Here is a 23492-nt window from a genome sequence, read left to right on the forward strand (position 1 = left end):
AAGTCAAGAACCATATGATTTCACTCAGATGTGGGATATAAAAAAACTGAAAGCAACAAGTGAACAAACAAGGAAAACAAACCAACAAAAAAATCATAGACACAGACAACAGTATGCTGGTTACCAGAGGGAAGAGGGCTGAGAGGAACTACAGAGTAAAGGGAGTCAAATATATGATGGCAGAAGAGGATTTGAATTTTGGTGATGGGCACACAATACAATACATAAGTGATGTATCATAGAATTGTACACTTGCAACCTATCCTCTTCTTCCTCCTCCTCCCCTTCATATCTCTCTTTTTCTGTCTCTGTCTCTCGCTTTTTCTCTTCCTTTCCCTTCTCCTTTTTCTTAAGTAGTTATAATTTAACCCTTTCTGTGAGATTTGGGGGATTACTCTTACTTCCTCATTTAAAATTTAAAAAACAAGGTTAAAGTCAAAATATTTCTCTCTCATCTTGTCTGATGGTAGCTTTGGCTGATTAACATGTGTTTGATATGTCCATGCCTATCTAGCAGATTGACAGCATTTATGCAGAAGAGTTTATTTCTTTGCTACATTTGTTGATTAACTTTTATTCAAGGTTCCCAGGCTTTCATCTTGTCCACACATTCCGGAGCTGTGTAGAGTAGTCTATTCAGCAAATATAAAAGGGATTCTCAGGTATTTTCCAGCAGCACTCCAGCTTATTGACTACTAGGTAAAAGCAGAAATGCCGGGAAGGCTTTCTGATCTTTTATCCTATCTGATAGTTTACTAGAGGCCCGGTGCATGAAATTCGTGCATGGGTAGGGTCCCTAGGCCTGGCCAGCGATCAGGGCCCATCTGTGGGGTGACCGGTGGGGTAATTGGGAGCCCCAACTGGCACCTGCCTTGGCTGGCCTGGGACCTGCAGGCTGGGGGCAGCTCCTTAATTGACCACCTGCCCCCTGGTGGTCAGCGTGCATCATAGCGACCGGTCATTCTACCAGTTGTTCTGCTGTTCAGTCAATTTGCATAGTAGGCTTTTATTATATAGAATTTTGCATTTTAGTTTATCCGTAGTGTATATTTTAAACACAATGCAACCATTTTGTTTTATACCATTTAATTAAACAGTATATTATATTTTAAATACTTTTTTTCACCTTCCAAAAACATTTTCCACATCCTTTGTAAATATTATTTTCTTATAGACTATGTAATATCACATTATATGAAGAGCATTCTCCTTTAATCTTTCCACTCCTTTAGGACATTTAAGTTATTTTCAAATTTTGCTATTATAAGTAATGCTGCGATGAATATCTTTACATAAAATTGCTCTCCATATTTCAGCATCCTTATGAAAATGCATTTGAATTAGAATTAAGTTAATGGGAATTTTAAAAATCTATTTTAATTACATAGAAGAAAGAACACAAAGATTAAACACGGACCATAGATATTTATGTTATGATGCTCAAAGCTGTACTCCAGATAATTCCTTACAGAAGATAATGTAACATAGGAGATGTTTGGTAAAGAAATTTAGCACATCTCTAAAACATAAATGCAAGCCTTCTGTTTCTTAGCTCCAGGTAGATCCACAGCTATTATCTAAGGTGGAATGATTTCTTTTGCTTGTAATAGCTACGAGCATTAAATGCTGAAATTAAGAGAACATAATATATAGTTTGTTGCAGATGATTTTTTATGCCCATGTAAATAACAAAGCACAGACAATGCAGAATTATGAGTTCAGAAAAGTGTTCTAATTGCAACTCTAGGTTAAAAGAATAATTGCATTTATCTTGGATTTACCTAAAAATATAATCTGAACACTTCTAACCTTATCATAAATTAAATGCATTATTTTATGTACCTCTTCATGTTTGGAAATTTATTTAATCTTTCCTTTGTCTGTGCTGAAGTAATTAAAGTCAAAACATGAATAAACTCCTCTAATGGAGGAAGCATGGCCTTGGTCTGAGAACTGGAGCTCAATGAAAATAAAATTACTTATAAGTCACCTGAAATGTCAATATTTACTCACTTTGATCTAGTTATTATTAATTTTGCTATTTCCATTTTTATCTTTTATGCATATTTAGTGTCCAGATCTGTCATGCAAACAGGACTTGCTGGCTTACCTAGAACAGATTAAATTCTACTCTCACCAACTGAAAATCTGCAGCCAAGTTAAAGCTGAGATCCAGAGCCTGGGGGGAGAGCTCATCATGTCAGCTGTGAGTACTACCGAGAACTAATATCATATTGTAGAAGATGCTTAAAATCTCTTTATTCCACCAAATCTTACATAACCATGTAGGTTAACAACTCAATTGGAATGTAAAAAGTTGCATGTAAACTAGTGAGAAATCTGGCTAGATTTCTTAAAAATATGCTACATACCTACAACTTGTTTTTTTTTTACCTCAGAGATATTAGAATGAATCGGGTTTTGTAAGACACTGGGGTGAGAAATAATACTTAGAGCATGATTTTCAGACTTCAGAAAGAGTACAGACGGAACTCTGAATTGAACCCTATAATTTTCATAAAATAAAATTCATATGGCATTGCAAGTTAAAATAATTTATGATTAATTTATTTTCCCACCATAACATAGAAATGCAAGTTTTGAAAAATTTTATTTCCATATATAATTTTAGAAGTGGAATATGATTGAACATTATAGATTTAGATGAATTTTCATGAATTCTTTGGTGACCCTGAGTTTCAGTCTGTTATAAAATGACCATGGGAGAAATAACATCTAACTTTTCTACTCATTTTTAATAACAGTATATCATTTCTTTAGAGGGGGTATAGTAATAAAATATTTTATATCAGTATTGGATTCAGTTATCAGTGACTTTGAGAAGGACATGGACCAAGATTATAAATTTAAGTTAAAGTGAAACATCATGAATGTTATGGGAACTTACATTCATGAAGACAAATTTTTAAAAATGATAACAGTATACTTATAAATTTGAAATGGTTAGGACCTCAATAGCCTGACTTTGGACTCTCCCGCAGTGAGCTAACATTCTTAAAATACAAGCAAAGAATTACCATCAAGACTAGAGGGCAGGGAACTAAGCCTTATAGGCTGTTTCTTGCCTGTCTTTTATCCCATTTTATCTTCACAATAGTATGCCACCTAGATTGTTTATTGGTTTGTTTTGTTTAATACTTGAAAAAATGAAATTTAGAAAGGTTAAATAGCTTCTCAGGGGTCATACTAGTAAATGTCAGAACTGGGGTTTACCTTCAAAGACCTATGTCTTCTCTATTCAGATGGGCAACTTTGAATCTATGATGAAAGTGAGGAGCACAAATCAAAAGTGAATAATTTGGAAATTATGTGTAGTTATTATTAAAGGTAAACAAATAGGTGTGTGTTTTTTAGACATTAATGTTTTGCAAAAGAATTTGTAAATCAACACAACCTATACAAGATTGGTATCCTTTCAGTTTTCAAAGGAAAGTATATTTTAAATTGTCACAATCTATACACACAGAAAACATGTGTATATGAATACATACATGTTTACAGGTGTGCACAGATAGACACAGCACATGTATATTTACATATATGCATTTAATAATACTGTATCTTTATTCTGTATTAGACATTTAGTCTTCATTTTCTCAACATTATAATACTTTAGGTGTGTAAAAAATATTTACACCAAAGTCTGCTCTTTACTTTTCTTATTTTCACACACTCACCATCATTCACATGGTATAGTCCATGTAAATTTTATAATTTAATTATATGCTCATTTTTCATGTTGTCTGAAGCTAAGCTTTCAAAAAACTTGATAGAAGTTTAGCCTATAGATTACTGCTGAAATATATATTACTATTAATTGTCCCTCCAAAATATAATTTCCATCAGGTATATTAATTGAGTTTGTATTCCTTCCTGTTTGATGAGTCAAATTCGTGAACTTTACAGAAACATTAGGCATGAGCCATTTAGAATTCATGATTTAAAATTTAAAAGCTGAGTTGTTATATAAAATGAGAAATAGCATTGCAAATCCAAAACTATTTGTCATCGTTTCACCCATAATTTCACATTAGAAAAAAAATAAATCTCAAAATAGGAGCATGCCCCATCTTATATGCTTTACTGCCATCTGCTTGCAGGTCGATCCTGGAAAGCTTTGAAAATACATTTCATTCGTGTGTGCCAAAGCACACTTCTTTCATTTCTCCATGACCCTGAGTTCTAGTCTTGTTCTTTTTCTTTTTTTTTTTCTTGAAGTTGAAAGGTCTTATCTAAGTCACCCTTTTTTTCTATAGTCTTCTGAAAAGTAACAAGCATGTTTCTAATGCAAGGAAACATTAAAAATTACAGAAAATTGTACTCAAAACTATAGATGATTCAAAGATCACTAAATAAAGTTTGCATTCCAGAATTAGGTTCATGAAATACTATTTTTAGAAAATATATTTGGTTAAGAAGAAGTAAGTGGAATGCATTTCTGGAGTTAATGAGTAGACTGATTTCTGGGTCTAGGGTATTAGGATATAGCAGTGGTCGGCAAACTCATTAGTCAACAGAGCCAAATATCAACAGTACAACGATTGAAATTTCTTTTGAGAGCCAAATTTTTTAAACTTAAACTTCTTCTAACACCACTTCTTCAAAATAGACTCGCCCAGGCCGTGGTATTTTGTGAAAGAGCCACACTCAAGGGGCCTAAGAGCCGCATGTGGCTCGCCAGCTGCAGTTAGCCGACCACGGGGATATAGGGTAAAGAAGATGAATTTATAGCAGCAAGGAATTTTAAAACTATTCTCATAATAGAAAATGTCATTAAAATCATTAAAATTATTTTTCTAATTCTTTTTATATCTGCAAGCACTTATCCTAAAATTACATGTTTTAATTACTAGGAAACCAAAGTGTGATTAGTCCAAAACCCCAGCGCCATAGAACATCTGGGGGATGAAAATATGAATAGATGGTACCTCCTTCAAAATGCTCAAAGATGCACATATAATAAACTCAAATATACAAAAATGACTCAAAAACAATAAACTATATAACAGTAGTATACCCAAAAGCACATAGTAAGGTGTGAGGAAATAATTCCATTGATTGGCAAGTGGGCAAGAGAATGCCCCAAAAGAGGTTTGACTAATTAAATTGTACCTTGATTAAAAAAGTAAAAAAAAAAGTGTATATTTATGGGGAAAGGAGAGGAAAAGAGTCCAAGGTACATGGGCCAATTGAAATAAAAGGAAATAAGGAATTTTATAGAAACACCAAACCGTCTGATGTAACTGGAAACAATTATACTTGGTACTGTTGGTGTGTGTATTGGGAGGGTGGGGAATAGAAGAGAACCTGAAAACAAAATCGGAGCTGTTTCAAAAGAACCATTTTTAGCATTAATCTGACACTGTAGGCAATTGAGAGTAATTGAAAAAGTTTAAGTTTGAGATGGACATAAACAGACCCCTCTGTTTAGAAGTTAACTGCTTTTAAAAAATGTTCTTAAATTGATTCCAGAGAGAGGAAGAGGGGGTGGGAGAGAGAGAGAAAGAGACAGAGAGACACAGACATGGATGTGAGAAACATAAGATTGGTTGCCTCCTGCATGAACCCTGACTAGTATTCAAACCCGCAACTTGGGTATGTGCCCCAACCAGGAATCGAATCCAACACCCTTTGGTACAAGGGACTACACTCCAACTAACTGAGTCACACCAGCCAGGGCTGGAAGTTAACTGTTTTTGACAAGGTGGTGAGAGCTAGAAAAGGTGAGGGAAGGGTTGGAAGATAGAGGCCTGTTTAGGAAATATTTTTTAAAATAATCTAAGAGTAACAGTGAGGACATAGATTAAGGCAACATTAGTGAGAATGGAGAGCATATTCATGCAAGAAAAATCTTCTGAGGTAGAAGTTATTAGAGTCAATGATCTATTAAATGTTAAGGTTGAAGAAGAAATAATTGATTTACTCCAAGGTTTTGAGATTTGTAACTTAACAGTGGCATCATTAACCAAAAGCTATGTGTAGAAGGAAGAGCAGATTTAGGAAGGGTGAGGCAATTCATTCAGGTTTTGCTTGTTAAATTTAAGTGATTAAGGGGCATTCTAAGACAAAGGTCTAGGAAAATGGGTACGTGGCTATGAAACTCAGGAGAGAAGTATGAAGGAGAAATAGATGGGACCATCCAGTGAAATTACAGTGAATGAGTAAAAATATAACTGAGACAGAGATCCAGAAAACTTTCCTACGTGCAAGGGATTCTAATGTGTCTGTATGAGATACAGGGGCTTGGTTGTGGGCGTTTAAACATATCGGGAGTTTACTATCTCCGTAAAAAGTCTGAGAATGGGTAACCCAGGACTGTAATGGCAGCCTCACAAACTCATCAGGGAATCGGGCATTTTTGTCTTTTTGCTTTATTATCCTTGATTTCTGGCTTTCATTCCTATTAGTCAAAATACGGCTTCTCTAGCTCTACTATGGTTTTGATATTCCAGACAGATAAACAGAAACAAGCATTTCTTACATCTTCTTAAGTTTCTTCCAAATGATTTTTTTTTTGCATATTATTGTCTAGAACTTAATTACATAGCTATACTTAACTGCAAGGGATGCTGCAAAATGTAAAATTTGTTTGTGTTTTAATCTGGGCACATTGCTTTCCCCGATTAAATCGGTTTTGTTTCTGTGAAGAGAGAATGGATAGCAATTTCTATCGTATCCATCTATGATTACCAAAATCACAGCAGTTCTCACATATGTTGTAATTATCTGCTTTTATGCATATTTTCCACTAGACTATATGGTTCTTGGATATTTTTGAGTGATTGAAGATGCAGCAGCCAATGTCTATAAATAATGCAGAAATTTCATGTTGATCAGCCTTCAAGTGCATGTTGGAACTTTATATACTATTCCAAAACAGTATTAGTAACATGATCTGGGCAAAAATTAGACCATATTGGGCTGAGTGCTTATGATGCAGTATCAGAGCAAAGATGGTAAAATAGACTAAATTTTCCAACAGCTTGTAGCTGAAAGGAAGAAGAAGTAAAGAGCGAGAGAATGAGGAGAGAGGGAGAAAGATATTTAAGGGGTAGACGGAATTACTGGAAGTTTCTTTTCCTTGTTTTTCCTTTGTTTTGTTAACATTTTTATTTATGTACTTTTTAACATGGCAGTAATTGAAAAACTATTAGGTAAAGACCAGAAGAAGCTAGAAAAGAATGAATCTATGAAAAAATTAGAAATATAACTCATAGAATAAAGTGTTAAGAGAGAATGGAATTAGGAAAACAGGTAGAAAGACTAGGTTTGGTTTAAAAAAACAAAACAAAAACAGAAAATAAAAGCCTCTTCTGAGCCAGTATAAAGATAAATGAAGCTATAAATACGTTTAGATACAGATAAATAGGAAATTGAAGAATTTCTTGCTGATGGATTCCATATTTTGGTAAAATAGGAGGTGGAGTTTTCTGTTGAGATTAAGATTTGAGTGCTGCATCCACAGTTTCATTTTAGCAAAGAAACAAAGTAAAGATGCCCATATCAGTCACTTCTCAATACTGCTTAGAAGATAAAATAATCCAAGTTAACAGTAATGATTTGAGATAGTAATCAAATATACTCTATGCTACACATTGTTCTACCAGAGCTGAGCTTCAAGACCTGGCCTAGATTATGGACCTTCAGGTTATCATTCAGTCACATGAAAATGAAGCCAGCAAGGCTTCCAACGCTATCATTATTAAATGGAAAAAATGATAGCAAAACATAACAGAACTATCTAACATAATGTTGCAGATCAGTTTTCAGACACCTTAACTTATTAATGTACCCATTTAGCAATAGAATAAAAATGATATAACTCTAAGAATATTAAAATGTACGTGGGTCACCTAGGGCACTCCTATAAATAATATATCAGTTGTTTATCTAGTGTCTTTACGCCTAGTGCCAATTGGGGAAGCTATTATACTTTGTGAAAGGTGCCTTACCATAAAAAAATAAGTATTATTATATTCTATCCTGTCTATATAAAAAATAAAATTCAAGAGGAGAAAATAAAATAATTTAAATGGTTTGAAACTCTTAAAATTACCCTTTCCTCAGTGTTACATTTTTAGGCCAACACCTTTTTATACTAGTTAAAACTGATGAATCATGTAATCACCATGTTTTTATATTTCCTTTAATGTATTTAATTGTGTGTGCTCTCTTACCCTGAGGCAGGTCTGCCAAAGCCACAATTTTAAAAATTGAATAAATAAATAAAACTAATCAGTTGGGGGGGCGGGGCCGGGTGGGGAGGGGAGGGAAGATCAGCAAGATTGAAAATTTGCCAAGCAACTGCAACTTAGCATTAGCAGAAGTCAAGGGGCAGTGTGCATTCAATTAGGAATGAAAAGCAACAGCAACACTACAGCTATGGACCAAAAGAGCTCCTAGGGCCTGCAGAGCCCAGACAATCAAGCACATGCAGAATGACTTAGTAGGTGGATTATTTAATGAGCTTTCTGAACTTATTGCAATCATTGGTAGTCATCAAGAAAATCAGAAAAACTAAAGATTTAGAAAATTAGCTGAAGTATTTATAGTTTTTAAAAAGGGGCAAGGAGATATATGGAATGGGGAGAGGGGAAAGAAATGAAGAAGAGAGGAATGCAGAGAAGGGCCAGAAGTAAAAGTAAAGAGAAAAATACACTTTACCAAGAAACTTAACTCTAGACTGTTTGTGTGCTTGTTGAATGTTAGGAGGCAAATGGAAGTAATTGGCCCTTAGTAATTCAAATAATATATTTTGAAAAGAAGTTGTGGGAATACTGTTTTCTTGTTTTATTGCATTGTAATGAAGTGGACTCAGTTCTCTTGGTATCTAGGTAAACTGATGTCACAATGGTTTAGATTTTCTTTTTTTTAATTTCTTTTTCAATTACAGTGTACATTCAATATTATTTTGTACTAAATTCAGGTATAAAGCATAGTTATCCAATAATATACTTTACAAAGTGTTTCCCCTGATATTTTCAGTATACACCTGGCACTGTAATTACAATATTAGTGACCGTATTCTATATGCTGTACTTGACATCCCTATGACCATTTTGTAACTATATATTTGTACTTCTTAATTCCTCCACCTTTCACCCAGTCCCCTAAGCCCCCTACCCTCTGGCAACCATCAGTATGTTTTCTGTATCTATGAGTTCCAATTTTGTTTATTTATTTTGCTCTTTAATATATATATATATACTAGAAGCCCAGTGCACGAATTTGTGCACCTTGAAAGGAACTGTGGGCCGCAAGGCTGCAGTGGGCACAGGGGCGGGTCTCAGCACATTCTCCAAGCCCCCCCCCCATCACCTGTCTTCTGGCAATCCCATTCCCCCTGCCACTGCTCCCACGCGCCGACGGCCATTGCCCCACTCGCACCCACTGACAGTGCGGAGTGATTGGGGCCAGCACCAACAGCGGGTGTAAGCAGTGGCTGCTGCCCTGATCGCCCCTCAGGAGCAGAGGGAGGTGGAGAAGCCCTCAGGGGCGATCCAGGGCAGCAGCTGCCGCTCACACCCACTGATGGTGCCGAGCAATTGGAACTGGCAACAGGCACCGGCATTGGGTATGAATGGGGCCAGTGCTGGGAGTAGGTGCGAGTGGTGGCTCTGGCACCAGCAGTGGGTGCAAGAGGCGGCTGCCAGCCCCAATTGCCCCTCAGAAGCAAGGCAAGGTGGAGAAGCCCTGAGGGGCGATTGAGGCCGGCAGCCGCCGCACGTACCCGCTGACGGTGCCGAGCGATCACACCTGCTCCACCATCCTGCTGGGGCTGACACCCACCATGTTATGCACTCTGCCGCCTGCTACTGACACCCACCATGTTCCGTGCACGACCCCTGGTGGTCAGCACACATCATAGCAACCAGTTGTTCGGTGTTCTGCTGTTCGGTCTATTTGCATATTAGCCTTTTATTATATACTAGAGGCCCGGTGCAGGAAATTCTTGCATGGGGGCGGGGGGGTGTCCCTCAGCCCAGCTTGCATCCTCTCCAATCTGGGACCCCTCAAGGGATGTCCGGCTGCCCATTTAGGCCCGATCCCACCAGACATCCCTCTGACAATCCAGGACTGTTGGCTCGCCTGCCTGCCTTCCTGATTTCCCCTAACCGCTTCTGCCTGCCAGCCTGATAACCCCTAACCACTCCCATGCCAGCCTGATTGATGTCTAACTGCTCCCCTGCCAGCCTGTTTGCCCCCAACTTCCCTCCTCTGTTGGCCTGGTCACCCCTAACTGCCCTCCTCTGCAGGGTTGATCGCCTCCAACTGCCCTCCCTTGCAGGCCTAGTCCCTCCCAACTGCCCTCCCCTGCTGGCCATCTTGTGGTGGCCATCTTGTGTCCACATGGGGGCGGGATCTTTGACCACATAGGGGCAGCTATCTTGATCTTGTGTGTTGGAGTGATGGTCAATCTGCATATTACTCTTTTACTAGATAGGATAGAGGCCTGGTGCACAGGTGGGAACCAGCTGGTTTGCCCTGAAGGGTGTCCTGGATCAGGGTGGGGTTCCCTTGGGGTGTGGAGAGGCCTGGGTGAGGGGCCTCTGGTGGTTTGCAGGCCAGCCACGCCCCTGGCAACCCAAGCAGAGGCCCTGGTATCTGGAATTTATTTACCTTCTACAATTGAAACTTTGTAGCCTGGAGCAGAGCCAAGCCTCTTGCCCGATCCGTGGCTTGTGCCATTTCTTTTTTTTTTTTTTTTTATTGAGGTATTATATGTGTACATATCTTACCATTACCCCCCCCACCCCACACCCACACATGCCCTCACCCCCCAGAGTTTTGCGTCCATTGTTTATGCTTATATGCATGCATACAAGTCCTTCGTTTGATTTCTTATCTACCCCCCCTCTCCCTAACTTTCCCCCTGTAATTTGAAAGTCTGTTTGTTGCTTTAATGTCTCTATAACTATCTTTTTGTTCATCAGTTTATAATGTTCTTTATTATCCATAAATGAGTGAGATCATGTGGTATTTTTCTTTCATTGACTGGCTTATTTCACTTAGTATAATATTCTCCAATTCCATCCAGGTTGCTGCAAATGATGAGAGTTCCTTCTTTTTTATGGCAGCATAGTATTCCATTGTGTAGATGTACCACAGTTTTCTGATCCAGTCATCTGCTGACGGGCACCTAGGCTGTTTCCAAATCTTAGCTATTGTAAATTGTGCTGCTATGAACATGGGGGTGCATATATCCTTTCTGATTGGTGTTTCTAGTTTCTTTGGATATATTCCCAGGAGTGGGATTACTGGGTCAAATGGGAGTTCCATTTTCACTTTTTTGAGGAAACTCCATACTGTTCTCCACAGTGGCTGCACCAGTCTGCATTCCCACCAGCAGTGCACGAGGGTTCATTTTTCTCCGCATCCTCGCCAACACTTGTCGTTTGTTGATTTGTTGATGATAGCCATTCTGACAGGTGTGAGATGGTACCTCATTGTTGTTTTGATTTGCATCTCTCGGATAATAAGTGACTTTGAGCATGTTTTCATGTGTCTCTTGGCCTTCCTTCTGTCTTCTTTTGAAAATATTCTGTTTAGGTCCGTTGCCCATTTTTTTATTGGATCATTTATCTTCCTTTTATTAAGTTGCATAAGCTGCCTGTAGATGTTGGAGATTAAACCTTGTGCCATTTCTGTTTGGATTTGTTTACCTTCTATAATTGAAACTTTGTATCCTTGAGTGGAGGCCTGGGCCCGCCAGAGTGTGTGTAAAGCTTGGCTTCCTCTGTTGTTGGGGAAACCCAAGCCTCCCTTCTGGTAGCCATCTTGGTTGGGGTTAATTTGCATACTCGCCCTTATTGGCTGGTGGGTGTGTTTTGGCTGGTGGGCATGGCTTATGTAGTGGAGTGATGGTTAATTTGCATATTACTCTTTTATTAGAGAGGACTAGAGGCCCGGTGCACAAAATTCGTGCACGGGCGTGTGTGTCCCTCAGCCCAGCCTGCACCCTCTCCAATCTGGGACCCCTCGAGGGATGTCCGACTGCCCGATTAAGGCCCAATCCTACCAATCTCACAATCCAGGACTGCTGGCTCCCAACTGCTCACCTGCCTGCCTTCCTGATTGCTCCTAACTGCTTCTGCCTGCCAGCCTGATCACCCCCTAACCACTCCCCTGTCAGCCTGAATGATGCCTAACTGCTCCCCTGCCAGGCTGATTGCGCCTAACTGCCCTCCCCTGCAGGCCTGGGTACCACCAACTGCCCTTCCCTGCAGGCCCGGTCACCCCCAATTTCCCACCTCTGCTGGCCTGGTCACCCCTAACTGCCCTCCCCTGCAGGCTTGATTGCCCCCAACTGCCCTCCCTTGCAGGCCTGGTCCCTCCCAACTGCCCTCCCCTGCTGGCCATCTTGTGTCCACATGGGGGCAGCCATCTTGTGTGTTGGAGTGACTGTCAATTTGCATATTACTCTTTTATTAGATAGGATAGAGGCCTGGTGCACGGGTGGGGGCCGGCTGGTTTGCTCTGAAGGGTGTCCCAGATCAGGGTGGGGGTTCCCTTGGGGCGTGGGGCAGTCTGGGCGAGGGACCTGTGGTGGTTTGCAGGCCAGCCACACCCCCCAGTGACCCAAGCGGAGGCCCTGTTATCTGGGATTTATTTATCTTCTATAATTGAAACTTTATAGCCTTGAGTGGAGGCCAGGATTGGCCAGGAAGCTTGGGTTCCTCCATCGCTGGAGGCAACCAAAGCCTCCTGCTCTCTCCAGCTCCCTGGCCACCGCCATTTTTGTTGGGATTTATTTATTTTCTATAATTGAAACTTTGTAGACTTGAGTGGAGGCCAGGGTCGGCCAAGAAGCTTGGCTTCCTCCATCGCCAGGGGCAACCCAAGCCTCCTGCTCTCCAGCTCTGTGGCTGCTGCCATTTTTGTTGGGATCTATTTATCTTCTATAATTGAAACTTTGTAGCCTTGAGCGGAGACCAGGGCTGGCTGGCGGGAAGCTTGGCTTCCTCCATTGCGGGGGAAACCCAAGCCTCCTGCTCACTCTGTGACTACAGCCATCTTGGTTGGGTTAATTTGCATACTTGCTTCTGATTGGCTTGTGGGCATGGCTTGTGGGCGTAGCAGAGGTACAGTCAATTTGCATGTTTCTCTTTTATTAGTGTAGACTAGAGGCCTAGTGCACGAATTTGTGTATGGGTAGGGTCCCTCTGGGTGGCCTGCGGGGATTGGGTCGACAACTGCAGTCCAATACTGCCTGCAGCTCCTACCTGCCACTCCCGCTCATCCTAGTCCAACTGTGCCTGCTGCAGACTTGCGCCCAATCAGTCCCAATCGGGAGAGGCTCGCGCTGCCGCAGCAGCACTCGCCAGCCATGAGCCCTGAATCTGGCACCCTCCCAAGGGGAGTGGCCTGTGGGATCGGGTGAAACCCGCTCTCTGATATCCCCCAAGGAGCCCCAGATTGCAAGAGGGCGCAGGCCAGGCTGAGGGACCCTGCCAGTGCACGATTGGGCCATGAAGGGACCGCGGGAGGGCTCCAGGGCATGTCTGGCCTATCTCGCTCAGTCCTGATAGGCCAGACCCCAGCAGCAAGCTAACCTACTGGTCGGAGCATCTGCCTCCTGTAGTCCGTGCATGTCATATAGAGCGATTGAGCAGCCTTAGCATATCATTAGCATATTACGCTTTGATTGGTTGTTCAGTTGTTCTGCCATTCAGTCTATTTTCATATTACCCTTGTGATATATATATATATATATATATATATATATATATATATATATATGACTGAAATCATTTGTCTTTCTCTGATGAACTTCTGTCACTTTAGCATAATACCCTCTAGATCCATCCATGCTGTTGCATAAGGTAAGATTCCACTTTTTTAATGGCCAAATAAGATTCCATTGTATATATGTATGACAGCTTTTTTTATCCAGTAGTCAATTGATGGGCACTTGGGTTGTTTCTATATCTTGGCTATTGTAAATAACACTGCAGTGGACATGGGGGTGTATATATTCTTTTGAATCCGGGCTTTGGGTTTCTTCAGATATATACCCAGAAGTGGAATCACTGGGTCATAAAGCAGATCTTTTTTTTTTTTTAATTTTTTGAGGAACCGTCATACTGTTTTATGGTGGCTGCACCAGTCTGCATTAGATTTTCTTGAAAATGCTGATTGAGCTATGCATTTGAAGGAAATTTGGAAATAATCTATTCATTATATTTAACTCAGATTAACATTACAAACAATGAAATAGGTCAATAACTTTTAATGACTTGTCTTAATTCGTGAAGAAATCTAATGGAACAGAAGCAGGAACAGAATCTAACTCTCGTGTTCTTTTATTGCTACAGGAAGTAAGCCCCATGGCCTCCCAGTGAGTTTAGTGGCAAAATGACAGGAAGTGGTATTATTCCACCCAGCCAGGATGGTTACTGCAGATATCAAGAGACAAGGAATGGTTTTAATTTAAAGATGTGGAAAAACACTGACTAGAACATAGTATTAATTGATAATAATGATGACTTAATGATCCTGGATTCTTAAGAAAACCTTACCAGAACATAACTCTTCACCTTCCACATGAGAAGCTAACATGAGGCAATAGGAAACGAGTAGACTCCAAATTAGGAGATGTTATAGTCTAGACATTACTCTCTTTGGGTCTGTTTCCTCTATCTATAAAACTAAATTAGTTCTATTGTTCCTTCCAACTTACAATTTCTGATCTTATTTTATAGTGAATGTTTAAGTTCCTTTCTCATTTTCTCTTGTGTATGTTCTTCAGTTATTTTCTTTTTGATTACCATGGGAATACATTTAACATACTAAAATTATAAAATTCTGACTTGAATTTATACCAGCTTAACTTTAATAACATACAAAAATTCTGCTTCTTTAACAACACTATCACCATCCCTTTCAGTTGTTAATGTAACAAAATTTCATCTTTATATACATTGTTTGTCCAAAAACATAAACTAATAACAATCTTAATGCATTAATATCTTAAATTATGTAGAAAAAATGTGGAATTTAAAACCAAAATTATATTAACTTTTAGGCTATTTTTTAAAAATGTATTACCTTCTTAAATCCTTAGAAAACAATATTGTTAAATAATACTAGCTTTTACTTTTTCCCACGTTTTTACTTTATTGAGATTTTTATGTCTTCATACAACTTTGCGTTACTAGTGTCTTTTCATTTCAACCTGCATGTCTCCCTTTAGCATATCTTTCAGGGCAGGTCTAGTGGTAATGAAGTCACTAGCCTTTGTTTATCTGAAAAAAATCTTAATTTTCTCCTTTGTAACTTTTGAAGGACAGTGGTGCTGGATATAGCTTTCTCAATCAACTATTTTTCTTTTAGCACCTTGAAAATATTATCTCACTACCCTCTTGCCTTCAAAGTTTCTAATGAGAAATCTGAAATTCTTATTGAGTAGCCCTTATAAGTAAAAAGTTGCTTCCTTCTTGGTTTCAAAATTTTCCTTTCAACAGTTTGATTATAATGTGTCTTGGTATGAATCTTTTTCAATTCACCCAAATTAGAGTTCATTGAATTTCTTGGATGTTTTATATTAATATATTATATCAAATTTGGGAAGTTTTCAGCTGTTATTTTTTTCAAAGAGGCTTTCAGTCTTTTCCTCCTGACATGCCTACAATGGGTATATTGATCAGCTTAAACATGTCCCACATTTATTTAGAATCTGTTCACTTCAGTCTTTTTCTGTCCATTTCCCAGACTTGTTCATTTCTTTGTCATATTTTCAAGTTTATTAACCCTTTTGCTTGCTCAAACCTGCCTTTGAAACCCTGTAGTGATTTTTTTTTCCATTTTAGTTATGGTATTTTTAGTGCCAGAATTTCTTTTTGGTCTCTTTTTATGTATTCTATCTCTTTATTGATAGTTCAATTTTGTTCATACGTCACATTCTTGACTTTCTTCATGTCCTCCTTCAGTTCTTTGAGCATCTTTAATTCAGCATGTCTTAAAATCTTTTTCTTGTAAATCTGTCATTATGCCTTTTATATAGACAGTTTTGTTGGTTTTCATTTTTGTTCCTTTGAATGGAACATACCTGTTTCTTTGTATAATATATGTTGTTATTGTTGTTGTTTTTTAAACTGGACATTTGAATCTAATTATATGGTAACTCTAGAAATCAGATACCTTTCCTTTCCCACAGTTTGCTGGTTTTTATTTGTTTGATTTTGTTGTTGTTGTTATTTTGATTTTGGATTATTTAAGGCTATCTCTGTGTCAGGAATCAGCCTGAAATATAACAGAAATGTCTTCTCGGATCTCTTCTAAACCTGTGCCTTCCCCTTGGCACACGCAGTGATTTTATAACTTCCCCTGAATATGTGGTTGCTTTTGAATGTCCTAGTCTTTAATGCGTGGCTTCCAAAAATGGGAGAGAGATAAAAATGAAGGATTTAAATAAGTTGCTGGACCTTTAAGTCCCCTGAAAGTCACTTTAGTCGAATGGAAAGACCTGTAACAATATGGGTAGATGTAACAATGATGGCCACTGCCTCTTGGCCTGCATCTCTGTGATGAAAATCAGCAACCAGTGATCAGGGTACAGAGTCCTGATATTTGGAGGACAGGGTCCTCTTTACTTACCTGGTTCCCAGCTCTTACAAGTTGTGTGCAAGCTGCTTCAGGAACACGTGCAGAGCTGCGTGCCAAGTGGCGGAGGTGTGCAGGATAGATGGCTGCTAGTGTGCTCAGAGTGAAACGGAAATAAATTAACCATGATGTACCTTCCAAGCCTTCCTCTGGAGGTTGCAAGTCTTCGATAGACTCCAGATCTCCTCAAAAGTTATATCAGACAGATTCCACCAGTACAATTATGGTCTGGGAGGGAAGACAGATTTCTGGTGCTTTCTATACAACCATCTTTCCAGAATCCTTGATCTCATTCCTTTGGGATGTCTGTTCCTTCACATTTCTTTTCCAAATATTCTTCTTTGCTCCAAGAGACAAATTATAATATGTAGTAACAAATAGTTTTCTCTTGATTTGTTTTAAAAAGATGCTTCTAGGATTTTGCTTAAGCAATGTACATCAGTAAGAGAGGTCAGACGCTTTAGGAATTACCTGTTAATTTTAGATCTAGAGGAAAGTGAGACATGCAGATCAAAATGGTACACTATATCATTCATGATTATGGGATTGATTTGACAAGGCTTTACTGAGACTGCGTGGCATCTCCCACAGAAAGCAGTGATCTATTTTGTGGAATTAGATCCCCTGTGCAATTAAGAGATGGAGAGGAAAAACATCTGGATGAAGCACACACACACACAGACACACACACACAAGTTCAGGAAATAGAGGGGAGACAGAAGAAAAATATAAATGTGATGTGAGAGTCTCAACTATTAAATGTACCCCTTAAAAGATTTGCCATATTCTTATTTGAATGTCAAAGAGTCCCATAGTATTAAAAACCGAAATATCGAAAGAATATAAGACTTCATGAAAAGACTTTTTTTTTTGTTTGAGAAAAAGAAAGCTTAATTTTCATTAATCCTTAGAAAAGAAGAAGGAGGATTGGTTGTTTGTATCATGTGCTAGGCAGTCTGAACCCACAGCGTTTCCGGGAGGTGCAGAGGGAGCCGTGAAAGTGAGCAGGGCGGATCCGACAGCTGCAGGGTGTGCCAGAGTCCCCATAGGGCAAAGTGCAGCTGAGGGAAAAGAGCAGAGCTGGATGCAAGCACCCTGATATTTATGAGTTCAGCTGGAAGCCAGGGAGAAAAAGCACAGAAGAAAAGGGGAGAGAAATAAAAATCCAGGAGCGAACGAGTCTAGGACAGCAAAGTGCTGGCATCAAAATCCATAAAGGTGTGGATAAAGGAAGAGCTAAGAGCTGATGTGAAAAAAAGGCACAAGGGAGTATGGATGACATTTGCAAAAGTCGCCATTTCAGTCCGTGACTCATGCTGAATTTATGCTTGCTGTTTGCAGATTATGAAGGAATACTAATAGTGTTCACAAGATAAAAGTTCCCCTGAGAGTGGGTTTGTGGGGTGTGTGTGTCTGTTTTCCTTAGCAAAATCAATGCAATCCCACATTTTCCTCTTTTGATTAGTAAAGTCTGAATGACATTAATAGAAAATCAATAACTTTTGTAATGAGCTGTAAATATTATATTTTATGTATTTGTTTATTCCAAACATTAGCATTATCATTTGGGATTTGGGGCTGGGTAATGATTGGGAAAGGGGCTGTCTTGTGCTTTGTGGGATGTTTGTCAGTATCTCTGGCCTACTCACTAGAGTCCAGTGCCCCCGCATCACTTAGTTGTGATAACCAAAGATGTCCCCAGACGCTGCCAAATGCAACATTGTCCCTAGTTGATAACTATTGGCCTAAGGCAGTGGTCAGCAAACCGCGGCTCGTGAGCCACATGCGGCTCTTTGGCCCCTTGAGTGTTCTAAGGCCACTTCTTCAAGATAGACTCGCCCAGGCCGAAAACCGACTTCTGCGCATGGACCACGAAGTTTCAATAGCACTGTATCTGCGCGCCCGCACGTGGTATTTTGTGGAAGAGCCACACTCAAGGGGCCAAAGAGCCGCATGTGGCTCGCGAGCCGCGGTTTGCCGACCACTGCCCTAAGGGACGATAAAAATTAAGGAAAAGCTAATAATGCTATTACAGAGGCTGCTACTCCTGCCAGATCCTCTCACCTGGTAGTTCACCCATCTCCCAGCTACTGCGAGTGTTGGCAGCGGAGATCCCACAGCTGCTCTCTTCTCTGGATAATTGTTCTCAGGCAGAGAGGAACCACCCTGTCAGAGCGGTTATGCACCATCACCCTCATGCCCTGGAAGCCTGTAGCCAGTGACTGAGGAGGATACAGAAGGCCAGACTCCTTGCGTCCAGGTGGAACCTGCTCTGCTGTGCAGTATCGCAGCCCCTGTGAGCTCAGCCAGATGTGGTCTCTGGCTGAAACTGATAATGTTCTTACTGATCTCTACCTCACCCACCCTATTATAGCTCCTTCCCTAGCCTTCTTCTGAGGACAGGACTTCAGAAAACCACAAGCACAAAATTCTGTAGGCTCTCTTTGAAGGTACCTACTTAAGAGATAGACAATAGCATCGCTGTGCTCTTTACTGTCCCTTTGTGGATGGGAAAGAGGTGATGGCTGAAGTTGGTAAATACCCCACTCGTGTTGAAACATTTATATGTATTATTTTATCCTCTCCACAACGCTACAAGTGAACTTGTGGTATTTTGTTGACAACAAAACTAAGCTTAATAAATGAACAGGACTTGCCAGATGTCATATGGCTGGTAAGTGATGGAGTGAAAATGGGAATCCAGGCTCTGGCTTCAGAGCTCTTTGTGGTGTTCCACACTAACATATACATTCTCATTTTGCTGCCCTGAAACAACAATGCAGCGGTGAGTAAACAGAGCCCTGTTCTCAAAGAACCCCATTAGAAAGAAAACAAAAAAATAAGTATATAATCGTAGCAACTGTTAATTTACAAACAGAATTTGTATTTGTTATGCTTCTAAAAAAATGTAGCAGTTTCATGATTCAAAAAAATATAAAAATAGAAACTAAAAATAAGAACAGATGTTTAAGAATGTTTAAAATAAAAAAGAAATGGGTATTTCCAATCTTTGGGGTTAATCAGTTACTCTAGTTATATTCAACTGAAAATTAATAAGTGATTATATAGTTATCATTGCTTGATGATAGATAGCATAGACGTTTCTCTAGAGAAAGAGAATGATTATCAGGCATTAAATTTAAAGGTATTTTTATTGCATGGGGTCATTATTTGTGTAACAATTGGTAATACGATGAATGATGACTTAACCTAGGCATCTGTAAAAGACAGAAATGTTTAAATGGACCCTTCTTACACTGACCCTCTATAAAACTTGAAGTTACAACATTAAATCTCACTTTAGTGAAGCCCTTTCAGCTATGGTCTACAAATGCTGCTTTCTGAAAATATAGCTGATAAAAAAAACCAAAAAAACAAACAAAAAAACACCCCAAAACAAAACAAAACAAAAACACTCTGGCAGCCTTAGGGGAACAAGCGCATTAAGTCATCTCTGCGATGTTAGATGTCTCGGGGAAGTTTTTAGTCGAGCCCTGGGTCATGGTTGAATTTTATAACAGAGTTCTATGTTTTTGCAAAAGGCATGCAAGTCCTTTATATATGACTCATACGTGGCAAACACTGAGCAACTACTCTGTGTGTGCGCTCATGGTATTATTTCTTATTGCTAATGGAAAAATTGACACTCATGAAAGTTTTAGGAGTATTAACTTTTAATCAGATGGACAGTAAAAATTTACTCCTCTTCCGTACAAAGATTCATTATTTTTAGTCTAGCCTCACGTTCTTTATCACATAGCATAAAAAAGAATATCTACAATGGCAAAAAATTTAAGGAAGATTTTTTTATTTATTTCTAGTCAACAACACTGAGTTAGTCAAATTAGGTTAGACTCTGCTGACATAATAAACAGCTCCCAATTCTCAATGACTTAAGACAACAAAATTCTTAACTTTTGCTCACTTTTAAGTCTGATACAGGTTGGTAGGGATCTTTTCTCTACATTGTTCCTCAGAACTAGGGTTTAAGTACCTTTTGTAATCTTACTATAAGGCTCCATCATCTCTGTACTAATAAAGGAAAGGACAGAAGGATTGCTCACTTGGCTGATAAATACCCTCCAGGAGGGAAACAAACTCCTGCATGTAAGGTGCACAATGATAAATCATTTTCAGTCTAGCCTCCGGTGTCTAGCATATAGTAAGTGCCCAGGAGATACTCACTAGGAGCAGTGTTAGAGTAGTAGTCAGAACAGTAGTTAATTTGGGATAATGATAACTATCATGAAGAGATATTATTCATTGAGATGTTTCACCTAATGGTTATAAAAGTTTATTTCAAACTAAGTTTAAAGAAAGAAGCCTAGGAAAATATTCTCCTTTTAACGGATAATTCCTCTGTGTATCATAAAATGGCTTATTGCCCATCCCTGTTTTAGTAGCAGCACTTAATATGGGCTTTGATGAAGAATAATCATCTTTGCTTCTGAGCCAAGGTTAGAGTTTGGGCCACATGTGGCCAGTGAGGAATGGAAGACATGTACAAAGTCAGTCTTAGGCTACCCTTAAGTGTATTCAGCACAAGGTAAAAGATCTTCAGATAGATACTTGGACTTTAATTTACTTGTTGCCAATGCAAATAGAGGCATTAGGCCTTGGTTTTGAAGAAAGATCAGGCATAGAGATATTTTTATTCAACATTAGGGTATATATGCAAGTGTCATATGTTCAGATTTATTCAATTGCAATATAGGGTAGAACGTCAGCTACCCAAAAGTTCAGAGGAGTCATTTTGGCAGGATTAACATTTCTGATAGCATGGGATTTTAAGATGTTGGGTAAACTACAATGGGTCAACATATTAAAGAAACGTTTAAGAGCAGTGCGGAATTAATAAACAAGTAAATGTTTGGGGAAATAGATGCCAAAGATCTGCAGCAAAGCAAGTACTAGTACTTTGATTTAAATAGTCTAAAGAATCTTAAGGATAATTTGAGCTAAATAATAGAAAATAATAAAATAATTTGAGGAATTTGCTTACATGGAGAGGCGAAAAGGACTATGAAACTGAACTGAAAATATAAATTTTCCTAAAATGCAAGGTAAAGTTTTTAATAATAAACCAGGAAAGTCTTGTTTAAATTAAGGAATAGTATAAGTATAGACCCATAAACATTTTGCCTGCATAGTTTGTGTGAATGTAAATGACACTGACAAGAGAGAATGAATGAAGTGACTTTTCATCAAACTATAAATTTCTGTGATTCTATTTAGAGTTAAAGGAATAAAGGGTGTTATGTGTGTGCATGCACACATGTAAGTTTAGTTTGTATATGTAGATGGTACATGTCTACTTGTGTATATACATAAAACTGAGTTATTAATGCTCAGCGCTGTCCTAAATATTTTAAATGCATTTGCTTTCATAATCCTTACCAAAAACATCTATATGAAATAGTATTATTACTATTTTGTAGATAAGGAAAATGAAACTGAAGGAGGTTGAGCAACTTCTCCAAGATCACAAAGCTATTAAAAGGAGAGATCTTAAACTTGGTTCTCTGATTCCAAAGCAAATATGCATAATGCTGACTTGTCCATCAGAGGGGCACAGAAGCTTTAGTGGGAATGGAAAATGGAGCAGATTCAGGGTCCATACCTCACCCTTTAAGCAAATGGGACACTCTTCTAGGACAAGGTCCTTACTCTTCATTTCTGTGACAATTACAGTAAGATGAATGGTAACTAACACGTACCAAGCTCTGGTTGACTATATAATTTCAAATCCCCTACATATATTAATTATTTTATACACACCACAATGATCAGAGGCAAGTCCCACTCTTATCTTCATTTTGTAAATGAGAAACTAAGGCTCAGAGAACTTAAGTACAAGGAAGGAATTTTGTGTCTTTTTCCTCCTTTTCCACCTACATCCTCCAGCTCCCTGATCTAAGAGGGGCTCTACGACCCATGTTTAGTGATAGTGGCTTATCAGAGTCCTTCCTTACCTGTCTGTTTATATACATGTTATCCCATATCTCCAACATAGTATGCTGAAATGGCCAACCTTGAGTACACCAGCATTATCCTCATAGTCCTTTACACGTACTCCTTTTGGGGGCGAAACTTGAAACACGGCGTGTTTGGAGCTCAAAAGGATAACGCTAACATGCTGATGCCTGTGTCAGTCTCAGACTTTACCTAAAAGGTGCTACTGCTTACTTATGGTCATGACAACATCCAGTCAGTTTTCAGAAGTCAGCCAGTGATAGTCTTGGAACTTTTGGTCACTTCTATGCTCATGTCTTCCCTACGTCTCACTACTTACATCTGTCTACTTATTACTATACTTTTTTTTTTAACCTTTATTCAGTCTCTTTATCTTTTAAGCAATTACTGGAGTCTATGAAACAAGTCTCCCCTTTGTACCATTTAATTAAATTAGACCTCTCATCTGCACTCTTGCTGAGTCAATATTTAGTTCCCTATCTACATTCCTGGGACAACCTGAAACATTCCATATACTAACTAAATGGCTTAGTATGCATACACATATGAGTTGAATGCCTTTTTGCATTCTCTCTCCCTGCACAATATCCAGGGGAAGCTGCCACAAAACTCCTCCACATTGCCTCCCCCCTTAATTGTTTCCCTCCACACTTTATCTGGCAATTCCTTTTTCTGGATGATAAATTATGATGGAACAGAAGGAAGAGCAATCCTCAGCACTGCCTTATGAATTTTGTTTGTAGAGCTCTTTCTCTAATGTAGCATTTTCAGATAGGCCCATTATACATCTGCTCCTCCACCTGGGACCATGCGCCATGCCAGGTGCAATGCCATTGATGGCATAAGTTTGCTTAATGGCATTAAATGCCTTGGAGTGAGCTGAAAAGAAAGGGAAA

The 23492-nt window shown here is 39.0% G+C and overlaps 1 protein-coding gene across 3 annotated transcripts in view; it reads left to right on the plus strand.

Moving 5' to 3' along the window:
- Positions 1 to 23492, plus strand: part of CTNNA3 (catenin alpha 3) — a 1396025-nt gene that overhangs the window by 1329372 nt on the left and 43161 nt on the right. For all 3 annotated transcript variants that reach the window (XM_079794118.1, XM_079794119.1, XM_079794120.1), the window contains one exon: positions 2072 to 2206. In XM_079794118.1, coding sequence (XP_079650244.1) covers positions 2072 to 2206 — 135 coding nt within the window. The remainder of the gene's footprint in view (positions 1 to 2071; positions 2207 to 23492) is intronic.

Source organism: Cnephaeus nilssonii (assembly GCF_951640355.1).
Source record: "Cnephaeus nilssonii genome assembly, chromosome: 16".
Classification (NCBI taxonomy): Eukaryota; Metazoa; Chordata; class Mammalia; order Chiroptera; family Vespertilionidae; genus Cnephaeus; species Cnephaeus nilssonii.